The following is a 16,681-nucleotide window of genomic DNA, read 5'->3' as shown; positions in this document are numbered from 1 at the left end:
CTATAACGTAATGGGCGCAGCGCCACCATGTTTGAATTTAGGCCCCACCTTAGTTATTACCAATCACTACTCCTAAGCACAATTAGGGAAAGATATCAAAGACGTTTATAAAGGGTAACGCGCAAACAAGGCTGTGTGGAATATAGGCAGGTTAAAGTAACTAAGAAAACCATGTTTGCTCACAATAAAGAGTTCTAAGCATCTAAAAAATGGAAATTTGAACATTTTACCTCAATAGTTGGATCATACTCATCTACAAAGTGGTTTTGTATAAGCTGAATTGTTAATGCACTTTTTCCAACGCCTCCTGCTCCCACCACCACTAACTTGTATTCTGTCATTTCTAGTCAGTCTCTACCTGTAGGGAAAAAAATATATATATAAAAAAAAAAATTAGTTTATACAGCAATATCATTGAGATGTATTTATTGTAAAATGAAATCATGTTCTCTCTAAAATGTATTTTTATTTAAAATGTTTCACCTTACATAAAAAGTGTGGGGGTGGTACTAGTGATGGCCAAACCAATTTATTTTGATTTTGAAACTACACCACCTTATCTACATGCATAGTAAAACAAATTAGCACTACACTTTCAGAATTGTATCCCCTTTTCTTGTTATTTAAGTCTAAAAATTGTGAATTTTCCAGTCCCAAAAACTGAAAGAACACATGGTAGGTTTTACAAGCTGTGCTACATATGTACTTAAAGGAACATGAAACCCCAAATTTTTCTTTTATGATTCAGAGAATATAAATTTTAAACAACTTTCCAATTTACTTCTATAACCTAATTTGCTTCATTCTCTAGGTATGCTTTGTTGACAAAGTAGCAATGCACTACTGAGAGCTAGCAGAATGCATTGGATGAGCCAATAACATGAGGCATATATGTGCAACCACCAACCATCAGTTCCAGAGTCTTCCTAGGTATCCCTTTAAACCAAGTGAAAAAAAAAAAAAATTTGAGAGAAAATAACAATTTAGCTAATAGAATTCAAATAGAAAGTTGTTTAAAGTCACATGATCTATATGAATCCTGAAAAAAAAATATTTTTTTATGTCCCTTTAAAGGGATATGAAACCCAAAAAAAATTGTTTTGTGATTCAGACTTCTATTAACAAATTTGCTTCTTCGAAGAGATACCCAAGTAGGTGTCTGATGCACTACATGGCAGGAAATAGTGCTGCCATCTAGTGCTCTTGCAAACTGATAACTTTCTTTCAAAACTGCTGAAATATAGTGCTCCAGAAACGTGCACACGCCTGAGCTCATGTCCCTGCTTTTCAATAAAAGATAGCAAAAGAACAAAAACATAATTTATGCTTACCTGATAAATTCCTTTCTCCTGTAGTGTAGTCAGTCCACGGGTCATCCATTACTTATGGGATATTAACTCCTCCCTAACAGGAAGTGCAAGAGGATCACCCAAGCAGAGCTGCTATATAGCTCCTCCCCTCTACGTCACACCCAGTCATTCGACCGAAAACCAAACGAGAAAGGAGAAACTATAGGGTGCAGTGGTGACTGGAGTATAATTTAAAATTTAGACCTGCCATAAAAAACAGGGCGGGCCGTGGACTGACTACACTACAGGAGAAAGGAATTTATCAGGTAAGCATAAATTATGTTTTCTCCTGTTAAGTGTAGTCAGTCCACGGGTCATCCATTACTTATGGGATACCAATACCAAAGCTAAAGTACACGGATGACGGGAGGGACAGGCAGGATCTTTACACGGAAGGAACCACTGCCTGAAGAACCTTTCTCCCAAAAATAGCCTCCGAAGAAGCAAAAGTGTCAAATTTGTAAAATTTGTAAAAAGTATGAAGAGAAGACCAAGTTGCAGCCTTGCAAATCTGTTCAACAGAGGCCTCATTCTTAAAGGCCCACGTGGAAGCCACAGCTCTCGTAGAATGAGCTGTAATTCTTTCAGGAGGCTGCTGTCCAGCAGTCTCATAGGCTAAACGTATTATGCTACGAAGCCAAAAAGAGAGAGAGGTAGCAGATGCTTTTTGACCTCTCCTCTGTCCAGAATAAACGACAAACAGGGAAGACGTTTGGCGAAAATCTTTAGTTGCCTGTAAATATAATTTCAGGGCACGGACTACGTCTAGATTGTGCAGAAGTCGTTCCTTCTTTGAAGAAGGGTTAGGGCACAATGATGGAACAACAATCTCTTGATTGATATTCTTGTTAGTGACTACCTTAGGTAAGAACCTAGGTTTAGTACGCAGAACTACCTTGTCTGAATGAAAAATTCGATAAGGAGAATCACAATGTAATGCCGATAACTCAGAGACTCTACGAGCCGAGGAAATAGCCATTAAAAACAGAACTTTCCAAGATAACAGTTTGATATCAATGGAATGAAGGGGTTCAAACGGAACACCCTGTAAAACGTTAAGAACTAAGTTTAAGCTCCACGGTGGAGCAACAGTCTTAAACACAGGCTTAATCCTGGCCAAAGCCTGACAAAAAGCCTGAACGTCTGGAACTTCTGACAGACGTTTGTGTAAAAGGATGGACAGAGCTGAGATCTGTCCCTTCAAAGAACTTGCAGATAAACCCTTTTCTAAACCTTCTTGTAGAAAAGACAATATCCTAGGAATCCTAACCTTACTCCATGAGTAACTCTTGGATTCGCACCAGTGTAAATATTTACGCCATATCTTATGGTAAATTTTCCTGGTAACAGGTTTCCTAGCCTGTATTAAGGTATCAATTACTGACTCCGAAAATCCACGCTTTGATAAAATCAAGCGTTCAATCTCCCTGCAGTCAGCTTCAGAGAAATTAGATTTTGATGTTTGAAAGGACCCTGAATTAGAAGGTCCTGTCTCAGAGGCAGCGACCAAGGTGGACAGGATGACATGTCCACTAGATCTGCATACCAGGTCCTGCGTGGCCACGCAGGCGCTATTAGAATCACTGATGCTTTCTCCTGTTTGATCCTGGCAATCAATCGAGGAAGCATCGGGAAGGGTGGAAACACATAAGCCATGTTGAAGACCCAAGGTGCTGTCAGAGCATCTATCAGCGCCGCTCCCGGGTCCCTGGACCTGGATCCGTAACAAGGAAGTTTGGCGTTCTGGCGAGACGCCATGAGATCCAGATCTGGTTTGCCCCAACGTCGAAGTATTTGGGCAAAGACCTCCGGATGAAGTTCCCACTCCCCCTGATGAAAAGTCTGGCGACTTAGGAAATCCGCCTCCCAGTTCTCCACGCCTGGGATGTGAGTCGCTGACAGGTGGCAAGAGTGAGACTCTGCCCAGCGAATAATCTTTGAGACTTACATCATCGCTAGGGAACTCCTTGTCCCTCCCTGATGATTGATGTAAGCCACAGTCGTGATGTTGTCCGACTGAAACCTGATGAACCTCAGAGTTGCTAACTGAGGCCAAGTCAGAAGGGCATTGAGAACTGCTCTCAATTCCAGAAAGTTTATTGGAAGGAGACTCTCCTCCTGAGTCCATGATCCCTGAGCCTTCAGGGAATTCCAGACAGCGCCCCAACCTAAAAGGCTGGCGTCTGTTGTTACAATTGTCCAGTCTGGCCTGCTGAAGGGCATCCCCCTGGACAGATGTGGCCGAGAAAGCCACCATAGAAGAGAATCTCTGGTCTCTTGATCCAGATTCAGCATAGGGGACAAATCTGAGTAATCCCCATTCCACTGACTTAGCATGCACAATTGCAGTGGTCTGAGATGCAGGCGTGCAAAAGGTACTATGTCCATTGCCGCTACCATTAAGCCGATTACCTCCATGCATTGAGCCACTGACGGGTGTTGAATGGAATGAAGGACACGGCAAGCATTTAGAAGTTTTGTTAACCTGTCCTCTGTCAGGTAAATTTTCATTTCTACAGAATCTATAAGAGTCCCCAAGAAGGGAACTCTTGTGAGTGGTAATAGAGAACTCTTTTCTTCGTTCACTTTCCACCCATGCGACCTTAGAAATGCCAGTACTAACTCTGTATGAGACTTGGCAGTTTGGAAGCTTGACGCTTGTATCAGAATGTCGTCTAGGTACGGAGCTACCGATATTCCTCGCGGTCTTAGTACCGCCAGAAGAGAGCCCAGAACCTTTGTAAAGATTCTTGGAGCCATAGCTAACCCGAAGGGAAGAGCTACAAACTGGTAATGCCTGTCTAGGAAGGCAAACCTTAGATACCGGTAATGATCCTTGTGAATCGGTATGTGAAGGTAGGCATCCTTTAAATCCACTGTGGTCATGGGTAAGATTGTCCGAATAGTTTCCATTTTGAACGATGGAACTCTTAGGAATTTGTTTAGGATCTTTAAATCCAATATTGGTCTGAAGGTTCCTTCTTTCTTGGGAACCACAAACAGATTTGAGTAAAATCCTTGTCCGTGTTCCGACCGCGGAACCGGATGGATCACTCCCATGAGTAAAAGATCTTGTACACAGCGTAGAAACGCCTCTTTCTTTATCTGGTTTGTTGACAACCTTGAAAGATGAAATCTCCCTTGTGGAGGAGAAGCTTTGAAGTCCAGAAGATATCCCTGAGATATGATCTCCAACGCCCAGGGATCCTGGACATCTCTTGCCCAAGCCTGGGCGAAGAGAGAGAGTCTGCCCCCCACTAGATCCGTTTCCAGATCGGGGGCCCTCACTTCATGCTGTCTTAGGGGCAGCAGCAGGTTTTCTGGCCTGCTTGCCCTTGTTCCAGGTCTGGTTAGGTTTCCAGCCTTGTCTGTAGCGAGCAACAGCTCCTTCCTGTTTTGGGGCAGAGGAAGTTGATGCTGCTCCTGCCTTGAAGTTACGAAAGGCACGAAAATTAGACTGTCTAGCCCTTGGTTTGGCTCTGTCTTGAGGCAGGGCATGGCCTTTACCTCCCATAATATCAGCGATAATTTCTTTCAAACCGGGCCCGAATAATGTCTGCCCCTTGAAAGGTATGTTAAGCAATTTAGATTTAGAAGTCACATCCGCTGACCAGGATTTTAGCCACAGCGCTCTGCGCGCCTGAATGGCGAATCCGGAATTCTTAGCCGTAAGTTTAGTTAAGTGTACTACGGCATCAGAAATAAATGAATTAGCTAGCTTAAGGGTTTTAAGCTTGTGTGTAATCTCATCCAATGGAGCTGTGTCAAGGGTCTCTTCCAGAGACTCAAACCAAAATGCCGCCGCAGTCGTGACAGGCGCAATGCATGCAAGGGGTTGCAATATAAAACCTTGTTGAACAAACATTTTCTTAAGGTAACCCTCTAACTTTTTATCCATTGGATCTGAAAAGGCACAGCTATCCTCCACCGGGATATTGGTACGCTTAGCTAAAGTAGAAACTGCTCCCTCCACCTTAGGGACCGTTTGCCATAAGTCCCGTGTGGTGGCGTCTATTGGAAACATTTTTCTGAATATAGGAGGGGGTGAGAAAGGCACACCGGGTCTATCCCACTCCTTAGTAATAATTTCAGTAAGTCTCTTAGGTATAGGAAAAACGTCAGTACTCATCGGTACCGCAAAATATTTATCCAACCTACACATTTTCTCTGGGATTGCAACTGTTTTACAATTATTCAGAGCCGCTAACACCTCCCCTAGTAATACACGGAGGTTTTCCAGCTTAAACTTAAAATTTGAAATGTCTGAATCCAGTTTATTTGGATCAGATCCGTCACCCACAGAATGAAGCTCTCCGTCTTCATGTTCTGCAAATTGTGACGCAGTATCAGACATGGCCCTAGCATTATCAGCGCACTCTGTTCTCACTCCAGAGTGGTCTTGTTTACCCCTAAGTTCTGGCAATTTAGACAAAACTTAAGTCATAACATTAGCCATGTCTTGTAAAGTGATTTGTAATGGCCGCCCTGATGTACTTGGCGTTACAATATCACGCACCTCCTGAGCGGGAGATGCAGGTACTGACACGTGAGGCAAGTTAGTCGGCATAACTTCCCCCTCGTTGTCTGGTGAATGTTGCTTAACATGTACAGATTGGCTTTTATTTAAAGTAGCATCAATGCAATTAGTACATAAATTTCTATTGGGCTCCACCTTGGCCTTTGAACATATTGCACAAAGAGATTCCTCTGTGTCAGACATGTTTAAACAAACTAGCAATTAGACTAGCAAGCTTGGAAAATACTTTTCAACTGAATTTACAAGCAATATAAAAAACGTTACTGTGCCTTTAAGAAGCACACAAAAAAACTGTCACTTTGATATAACAATGAACCGGTTTAGTTATAGCAATCAATTTTTCATATGAAATGCATTAATTTAGCAAAGGATAGCACCCATCAGCAAATGGATTATTAACCCCTTAATACCAAAAAAACGATTGACAAATAAATACGTTTTTTATCACAGTCAAAGCACAGTCTCACAGGTCTGCTGTGAGTGATTACCTCCCTCAAACTAGTTTTGGAGACCCCTGAGCTCTGTAGAGACGTCCTGGATCATGCAGGGAGAATAAGGAAGACTGTGACTGAATTTTTAATGCGTAGTAAAAGCGCCAAAAAACAGAATTTATGTTTACCTGATAAATTACTTTCTCCAACGGTATGTCCGGTCCACGGCGTCATCCTTACTTGTGGGATATTCTCTTCCCCAACAGGAAATGGCAAAGAGCCCAGCAAAGCTGGTCACATGATCCCTCCTAGGCTCCGCCTACCCCAGTCATTCGACCGACGTTAAGGAGGAATATTTGCATAGGAGAAACCATATGATACCGTGGTGACTGTAGTTAAAGAAAATAAAATATCAGACCTGATTAAAAAACCAGGGCGGGCCGTGGACCGGACACACCGTTGGAGAAAGTAATTTATCAGGTAAACATAAATTCTGTTTTCTCCAACATAGGTGTGTCCGGTCCACGGCGTCATCCTTACTTGTGGGAACCAATACCAAAGCTTTAGGACACGGATGAAGGGAGGGAGCAAATCAGGTCACCTAAATGGAAGGCACCACGGCTTGCAAAACCTTTCTCCCAAAAATAGCCTCAGAAGAAGCAAAAGTATCAAACTTGTAAAATTTGGTAAAAGTGTGCAGTGAAGACCAAGTCGCTGCCCTACATATCTGATCAACAGAAGCCTCGTTCTTGAAGGCCCATGTGGAAGCCACAGCCCTAGTGGAATGAGCTGTGATTCTTTCGGGAGGCTGCCGTCCGGCAGTCTCGTAAGCCAATCAGATGATGCTTTTAATCCAAAAAGAGAGAGAGGTAGAAGTTGCTTTTTGACCTCTCCTTTTACCGGAATAAACAACAAACAAGGAAGATGTTTGTCTAAAATCCTTTGTAGCATCTAAATAGAATTTTAGAGCGCGAACAACATCCAAATTGTGCAACAAACGTTCCTTCTTCGAAACTGGTTTCGGACACAGAGAAGGTACGATAATCTCCTGGTTAATGTTTTTGTTAGAAACAACTTTTGGAAGAAAACCAGGTTTAGTACGTAAAACCACCTTATCTGCATGGAACACCAGATAAGTAGGAGAACACTGCAGAGCAGATAATTCTGAAACTCTTCGAGCAGAAGAAATTGCAACCAAAAACAAAACTTTCCAAGATAATAACTTAATATCAACGGAATGTAAGGGTTCAAACGGAACCCCCTGAAGAACCGAAAGAACTAAGTTGAGACTCCAAGGAGGAGTCAAAGGTTTGTAAACAGGCTTGATTCTGACCAGAGCCTGAACAAAGGCTTGAACATCTGGCACAGCTGCCAGCTTTTTGTGAAGTAACACAGACAAGGCAGAAATCTGTCCCTTCAGGGAACTTGCAGATAATCCTTTTTCCAATCCTTCTTGAAGGAAGGATAGAATCTTAGGAATCTTAACCTTGTCCCAAGGGAATCCTTTAGATTCACACCAACAGATAGATTTTTTCCAAATTTTGTGGTAAATCTTTCTAGTTACAGGCTTTCTGGCCTGAACAAGAGTATCGATAACAGAATCTGAGAACCCTCGCTTCGATAAGATCAGGCGTTCAATCTCCAAGCAGTCAGCTGGAGTGAGACCAGATTCGGATGTTCGAACGGACCCTGAACAAGAAGGTCTCGTCTCAAAGGTAGCTTCCATGGTGGAGCCGATGACATATTCACCAGATCTGCATACCAAGTCCTGCGTGGCCACGCAGGAGCTATCAAGATCACCGACGCCCTCTCCTGATTGATCCTGGCTACCAGCCTGGGGATGAGAGGAAACGGCGGGAACACATAAGCTAGTTTGAAGGTCCAAGGTGCTACTAGTGCATCCACTAGAGCTGCCTTGGGATCCCTGGATCTGGACACGTAGCAAGGAACTTTGAAGTTCTGACGAGAGGCCATCAGATCCATGTCTGGAATGCCCCACAGTTGAGTGACTTGGGCAAAGATTTCCGGATGGAGTTCCCACTCCCCCGGATGCAATGTCTGACGACTCAGAAAATCCGCTTCCCAATTTTCCACTCCTGGGATGTGGATAGCAGACAGGTGGCAGGAGTGAGACTCCGCCCATAGAATGATTTTGGTCACTTCTTCCATCGCTAGGGAACTCCTTGTTCCCCCTTGATGGTTGATGTACGCAACAGTTGTCATGTTGTCTGATTGAAACCGTATGAACTTGGCCCTCGCTAGCTGAGGCCAAGCTTTGAGAGCATTGAATATCGCTCTCAGTTCCAGAATATTTATCGGTAGAAGAGATTCTTCCCGAGACCAAAGACCCTGAGCTTTCAGGGATCCCCAGACCGCGCCCCAGCCCATCAGACTGGCATCGGTCGTGACAATGACCCACTCTGGTCTACGGAAGGTCATCCCTTGTGACAGGTTGTCCAGGGACAGCCACCAACGGAGTGAGTCTCTGGTCCTCTGATTTACTTGTATCTGCGGAGACAAGTCTGTATAGTCCCCATTCCACTGACTGAGCATGCACAGTTGTAATGGTCTTAGATGAATGCGCGCAAAAGGAACTATGTCCATTGCCGCTACCATCAAACCTATCACTTCCATGCACTGCGCTATGGAAGGAAGAGGAACGGAATGAAGTATCCGACAAGAGTCTAGAAGTTTTGTTTTTCTGGCTTCTGTCAGAAAAATCCTCATTTCTAAGGAGTCTATTATTGTTCCCAAGAAGGGAACCCTTGTTGACGGAGATAGAGAACTCTTTTCCACGTTCACTTTCCATCCGTGAGATCTGAGAAAGGCCAGGACAATGTCCGTGTGAGCCTTTGCTTGAGGAAGGGACGACGCTTGAATCAGAATGTCGTCCAAGTAAGGTACTACGGCAAAGCCCCTTGGTCTTAGCACAGCTAGAAGGGACCCTAGTACCTTTGTGAAAATCCTTGGAGCAGTGGCTAATCCGAAAGGAAGTGCCACGAACTGGTAATGCTTGTCCAGGAATGCGAACCTTAGGAACCGATGAAGTTCCTTGTGGATAGGAATATGTAGATACGCATCCTTTAAATCCACCGTGGTCATGAATTGACCTTCCTGGATGGAAGGAAGAATTGTTCGAATGGTTTCCATCTTGAACGATGGAACCTTGAGAAACTTGTTTAAGATCTTGAGATCTAAGATTGGTCTGAACGTTCCCTCTTTTTTGGGAACTATGAACAGATTGGAGTAGAACCCCATCCCTTGTTCTCCTAATGGAACAGGATGAATCACTCCCATTTTTAACAGGTCTTCTACACAATGTAAGAATGCCTGTCTTTTTATGTGGTCTGAAGACAACTGAGACCTGTGGAACCTCCCCCTTGGGGGAAGCCCCTTGAACTCCAGAAAATAACCTTGGGAGACTATTTCTAGCGCCCAAGGATCCAGAACATCTCTTGCCCAAGCCTGAGCGAAGAGAGAGAGTCTGCCCCCCACCAGATCCGGTCCCGGATCGGGGGCCAACATTTCATGCTGTCTTGGTAGCAGTGGCAGGTTTCTTGGCCTGCTTTCCCTTGTTCCAGCCTTGCATTGGTCTCCAAGCTGGCTTGGCTTGAGAAGTATTACCCTCTTGCTTAGAGGACGTAGCACTTTGGGCTGGTCCGTTTCTACGAAAGGGACGAAAATTAGGTTTATTTTTGGCCTTGAAAGGCCGATCCTGAGGAAGGGCGTGGCCCTTACCCCCAGTGATATCAGAGATAATCTCTTTCAAGTCAGGGCCAAACAGCGTTTTCCCCTTGAAAGGAATGTTAAGTAGCTTGTTCTTGGAAGACGCATCAGCTGACCAAGATTTCAACCAAAGCGCTCTGCGCGCCACAATAGCAAACCCAGAATTCTTAGCCGCTAACCTAGCCAATTGCAAAGTGGCGTCTAAGGTGAAAGAATTAGCCAATTTGAGAGCATTGATTCTGTCCATAATCTCCTCATAAGGAGGAGAATCACTATCGACCGCCTTTACCAGCTCATCGAACCAGAAACACGCGGCTGTAGCGACAGGGACAATGCATGAAATTGGTTGTAGAAGGTAACCCTGCTGAGCAAACATCTTTTTAAGCAAACCTTCTAATTTTTTATCCATAGGATCTTTGAAAGCACAACTATCTTCTATGGGTATAGTGGTGCGTTTGTTTAAGGTGGAAACCGCTCCCTCGACCTTGGGGACTGTCTGCCATAAGTCCTTTCTGGGGTCGACCATAGGAAACAATTTTTTAAATATGGGGGGAGGGACGAAAGGAATACCGGGCCTTTCCCATTCTTTATTTACAATGTCCGCCACCCGCTTGGGTATAGGAAAAGCTTCTGGGAGCCCCGGGACCTCTAGGAACTTGTCCATTTTACATAGTTTCTCTGGGATGACCAACTTGTCACAATCATCCAGAGTGGATAATACCTCCTTAAGCAGAATGCGGAGATGTTCCAACTTAAATTTAAACGTAATCACATCAGGTTCAGCTTGTTGAGAAATGTTCCCTGAATCAGTAATTTCTCCCTCAGACAAAACCTCCCTGGCCCCATCAGACTGGTTTAGGGGCCCTTCAGAACCATTATTATCAGCGTCGTCATGCTCTTCAGTATCTAAAACAGAGCAGTCGCGCTTACGCTGATAAGTGTTCATTTTGGCTAAAATGTTTTTGACAGAATTATCCATTACAGCCGTTAATTGTTGCATAGTAAGGAGTATTGACGCGCTAGATGTACTAGGGGCCTCCTGAGTAGGCAAGACTCGTGTAGACGAAGGAGGGAATGATGCAGTACCATGCTTACTCCCCTCACTTGAGGAATCATCTTGGGCATCATTGTCATTGTCACATAAATCACATTTATTTAAATGAGAAGGAACTCTGGCTTCCCCACATTCAGAACACAGTCTATCTGGTAGTTCAGACATGTTAAACAGGCATCAACTTGATAACAAAGTACAAAAAACGTTTTAAAATAAAACCGTTACTGTCACTTTAAATTTTAAACTGAACACACTTTATTACTGCAATTGCGAAAAAATATGAAGGAATTGTTCAAAATTCACCAAAATTTCACCACAGTGTCTTAAAGCCTTAAAAGTATTGCACACCAAATTTGGAAGCTTTAACCCTTAAAATAACGGAACCGGAGCCGTTTTTAACTTTAACCCCTTTACAGTCCCTGGTATCTGCTTTGCTGAGACCCAACCAAGCCCAAAGGGGAATACGATACCAAATGACGCCTTCAGAAAGTCTTTTCTAGGTATCAGAGCTCCTCACACATGCGACTGCATGTCATGCCTCTCAAAAACAAGTGCGCAACACCGGCGCGAAAATGAGGCTCTGCCTATGATTTGGGAAAGCCCCTAAAGAATAAGGTGTCTAAAACAGTGCCTGCCGATATAATCTTACCAAAATACCCAGATTAAATGATTCCTCAAGGCTAAATGTGTGTTAATAATGAATCGATTTAGCCCAGAAAAAGTCTACAGTCTTAATAAGCCCTTGTGAAGCCCTTATTTACTATCTTAATAAACATGGCTTACCGGATCCCATAGGGAAAATGACAGCTTCCAGCATTACATCGTCTTGTTAGAATGTGTCATACCTCAAGCAGCAAGAGACTGCTCACTGTTCCCCCAACTGAAGTTAATTGCTCTCAACAGTCCTGTGTGGAACAGCCATGGATTTTAGTAACGGTTGCTAAAATCATTTTCCTCATACAAACAGAAATCTTCATCTCTTTTCTGTTTCTGAGTAAATAGTACATACCAGCACTATTTTAAAATAACAAACTCTTGATTGAATAATAAAAACTACAGTTAAACACTAAAAAACTCTAAGCCATCTCCGTGGAGATGTTGCCTGTACAACGGCAAAGAGAATGACTGGGGTAGGCGGAGCCTAGGAGGGATCATGTGACCAGCTTTGCTGGGCTCTTTGCCATTTCCTGTTGGGGAAGAGAATATCCCACAAGTAAGGATGACGCCGTGGACCGGACACACCTATGTTGGAGAAATAGGCCCCTCCCACTCTTAATACAGCAGTGGGGAAGCTCAGTAACTGATTTTATACAAAATAAACGACAGCCAAGTGGAAAATAATGCCCATAAATTTTCACCAAGTACCTCAGAGAAAAAAAAAACGATTAACCTGTCAGTAAACGTTTTAAATATATGAATAAGAATAAAAGCCTGTTGCTAGTCGCTATCACTGCAGAGAGGCTAGCGTTATATGTATACAGTATTTTCTTTGTCAAGTGCCATTCCCCAGAAATACTTTGGTGCCAACATACATACATAACAGCCTGATACCAGTTACTACTACTGCATTTAAGGCTGTACTTACATTATATCGGTATTAGCAGTATTTTCTCAGTCAATTCCATTCCTTAGAAAATAATATACTGCAACATACCTCTTTGCAGGTGAACCCTGCCCGCTGTCCCCTGTTCTGAAGTTACCTCGCTCCTCAGAATGGCCGAGAACAGCAAATGGATCTTAGTTACGTCCGCTAAGATCATACACAAACTCAGGTAGATTCTTCTTCTAATACTGCCTGAGAAGAAACAACACACTCCGGTGCTGTTTAAAACAACAAACTTTTGATTGAAGTAATAAAAAACTAAATTTAATAACCACACTCCTCTCACACATCCTATCTATTAGTTAGGTGCAAGAGAATGACTGGGTGTGACGTAGAGGGGAGGAGCTATATAGCAGCTCTGCTTGGGTGATCCTCTTGCACTTCCTGTTAGGGAGGAGTTAATATCCCATAAGTAATGGATGACCCGTGGACTGACTACACTTAACAGGAGAAAACAATTTGACAAAACAAGTAAATTAGGCGTAGTTTAAAAATGACATGCTCTATCTGAATTTAGGTTTCATGTCCCATTATTGCAGTTTGTTGTCTTAATAATGTTGAAGGCAAATATTTGAAAATTTGCTAACACGACAGTGGTAAGCCTGGAGTTCTGAAGACTACAGGTTGGCTCCTCCAAATAAAGTGGTAGATTAATTTTAACCAAAGAGAAGTCAGCAGGTGCATTTCAACCGATGAAAATTTTTCGGAGTAAAATTGCATGAAGAGAAGACAAATTAACCCCTTAACGACTGAGGACGTGCAGGGTACGTCCTCAAAAAAAAAGGCAGTTAACGCCTGAGGACGTACCCTGCACGTCCTCGGTGTGGAAAGCAGCTGGAAGCGATCCTGCTCGCTTCCAGCTGCTTTCCTGTTATTGCAGTGATGCCTTGATATTGAGGCATCCTGCAATAACCATTTTTAGCCATCCGATGCAGAGAGAGCCACTCTGTGGCCCTCTCTGCACCGGACATCTACGGCTAAGTTCGTTGGTGGGTGGGAGCCGGTGTGGGAGGCGGGTGGTGGCCATCGATGGCCCTTGTGACGCGGAGTGGGGAGGGATCATGGGCGGGGATGGCCGGGGGCTCGCACGTGCACGGGGAGGGAGCGTGTGGGAACCGCTACACTACAGAAATAAGTTTGTTAGAAGTGAGCAAAAGGCGGGGAATAGTTTTGATCTAACAAGACCGATTTGGCTGGTGGGGTGTTGGTCTGTGGGGTGGAAGCTACACTACAGAAAAAAAAATAAAAAAAAATAATAAACATTTTTCTTTCTGCAAATTGGGTACTGGCAGACAGCTGCCAGTACCCAAGATGGCCCCCAATTAGGCAGAGGGGGAGGGTTAGAGAGCTTTTTTTTTGGGGGGGGGGATCCTACATAGCAGCATATGTAAATATGCTAAAAATATATATATAAAAAAAGATTCCTTTTATTTTAGTACTGGCAGACTTTGTGCCAGTACTTAAGATGGCGGGGACAATTGTGGAGTGGGGGAGGGAAGGGAGCTGTTTGGGAGGGTTCAGGGGGTGTGATGTGTCAGGTGGGAGGCTGATCTCTACACTAAAGCTAAAATTAATCAAATTGGGTGGATTAGTGCGCGCTAAAGGAAGGTATTGCTAAACACTACTCTAAAGATACAATCTCTGTATGTATCAAATACAAGTTAATAACCAAATAGTGAAGCCAAAGCTTCAAGATAGAGAAAGTGCGCTAACAAGCTGAAAGTATACACACCATATAAGGAATTGAAGTGAAAATTTTATAAACATATAGAATAAGATACACAAATATATACACTAAAAATAGGGACGTCTCCCTGTAATGTAAATACAACTAGGAAAAAATCCTAATGAAAAAACAGGTTAAAACCTATAAATGATGAATAATGCAGATACTAATTGATAATCTATGACATAAAAAAAGATATAGCATAAAAATGATAATTAAAAGATATGGCATAACAGTGATATCATAAAATAAAATAAAACTTAAAAGACAAGCACCAAGTTCATATGTATCAACACAGTGCAGGTGGCCGTATGCAAATGAATGCCGATATTGGAACAGTGGAAAGAAAATAACGGCTTGTACCACAAATAGATACAGTTTACTGTACCGTAAGTCAAGAGAGTGTTCAGAGGGTGTTACCGAGGAGAAGAAATCCTTCGGTCAAGGCTTGGACCGCGGCTGCAGTAACTGCCGTTCCTGGAGATAGAAGTGTGCAAACCTCTGCACATGTGAGTCGGCGTCTGACGTCACAGGCTTCTCATCGGCTCCTCTCAGGGTGTTACTCGCTGCTCCAGCAGCATAAAGGAAAAGCAGCTGATTGCTGTGTCCTGGTGGGAACTTTCTGTGAAGGCAGACTTGGCTGCTGTAGGTATGTTTAATGATCCAATACAATAGTGGGGCACAAGTTATCCCTCACCTTGGGATTTTCAAAGATGCTGGTAACCCGGGTTTAAAGTTGCAGTACAGGCTGTACTGAAATATCCCTTGCTGTTTCAAAGTCACAGTGTCACAGTGTCACAAATGCAAGCGACGCGTTTCGCCCTCCCTTGGGCTTTATCAAGATGCATGTGACAGGTAACTGGGAGCCTTTTAAATGATCCATTTGGTTTTGATTGGTTGGTGGATTCAGTTGTAAAGGTAACACCCTCCAGGTAATTAAGGTGGTATCTCTTTTGCTTTCACCTTTGAGATTGTTATTCTTGAGTTGTTAAGGTAACACCCTCCAGGTACTTAAGGTGGTATATGCTTCATTCAGTCATTAAAGATTCTTTGTGCATGTCAAATATAAAAGAACATTTCCATAAAAAATACACATATCTGTGTAATACATTATCACTATCAGTGGTATCATAACCATAAAACCGTATTGAATTTGTAGGATTAATCACTTATAGATATAATTCTAAACCAAAAAAATACTTTTACAGAATATAAAATATCTACCATGGGTGCACTAATGTGTTAAAAAAAGAGAGGGGAACGGCAGTTACTGCAGCCGCGGTCCAAGCCTTGACCGAAGGATTTCTTCTCCTCGGTAACACCCTCTGAACACAGTAAACTGTATCTATTTGTGGTACAAGCCGTTATTTTCTTTCCACTGTTCCAATATCGGCATTCATTTGCATACGGCCACCTGCACTGTGTTGATACATATGAACTTGGTGCTTGTCTTTTAAGTTTTATTTTATGATATCACTGTTATGCCATATCTTTTAATTATCATTTTTATGCTATATCTTTTTTATGTCATAGATTATCAATTAGTATCTGCATTATTCATCATTTATAGGTTTTAACCTGTTTTTTCATTAGGATTTTTTCCTAGTTGTATTTACATTACAGGGAGACGTCCCTATTTTTAGTGTATATATTTGTGTATCTTATTCTATATGTTTATTAAATTTTCACTTCAATTCCTTATATGGTGTGTATACTTTCAGCTTGTTAGCGCACTTTCTCTATCTTGAAGCTTTGGCTTCACTATTTGGTTAAAAGCTAAAATTAACCCTACAAGCTCCCTACAAACTACCTAATTAACCCCTTCACTGCTAGCCATAATACACGTGTGATGCGCAGCAGCATTTAGCGGCCTTCTAATTACCAAAAAGCAACGCTAAAGTCATATATGACTGCTATTTCTGAACAAAGGGGATCCCAGAGAAGCATTTACAACCATTTGTGCCATAATTGCACACGCTGTTTGTAAATAATTTTAGTGAGTAACCTAAAGTTTCTGAAAAAGTTTGTGAAAAAGTGAACAATTTTTTTTATTTGATCGCTTTTGGCGGTGAAATGGTGGCATGAAATATACCAAAATGGGCCTAGATCAATACTTGGGGTTGTCTACTACACTACAGCTAAAATTAACCCTAGAAGCTCCCTACATGCTCCCTAATTAACCCCTTCACTGCTGGGCATAATACATGTGTAGTGCGCAGTGGCATTTAGCAGCCTTCTAATTACCAAAAAGCAAA

The 16,681-nt window shown here is 42.7% G+C and overlaps 1 protein-coding gene across 2 annotated transcripts in view; it reads right to left on the bottom strand.

Moving 5' to 3' along the window:
* The window catches only part of NRAS (NRAS proto-oncogene, GTPase), a 255,552-nt gene that overhangs the window by 93,621 nt on the left and 145,250 nt on the right, over positions 1 to 16,681 (bottom strand). Inside the window, exon 2 of one of the 2 annotated variants that reach the window (XM_053706558.1) lies at positions 231 to 358. The exons of the other annotated variant lie outside the window; for it this stretch is intronic. Within the exon in view, the coding sequence (XP_053562533.1) occupies positions 231 to 341 (111 nt within the window). The 5' untranslated portion in view covers positions 342 to 358. The remainder of the gene's footprint in view (positions 1 to 230; positions 359 to 16,681) is intronic. 2 annotated transcript variants of the gene reach the window in all.

Source organism: Bombina bombina, chromosome 3 (genome assembly GCF_027579735.1).
Source record: "Bombina bombina isolate aBomBom1 chromosome 3, aBomBom1.pri, whole genome shotgun sequence".
Classification (NCBI taxonomy): domain Eukaryota; kingdom Metazoa; phylum Chordata; class Amphibia; order Anura; family Bombinatoridae; genus Bombina; species Bombina bombina.
Note: the sequence above shows the minus strand (reverse complement) of the source record. Positions and strands in the feature narration are given on the sequence as shown.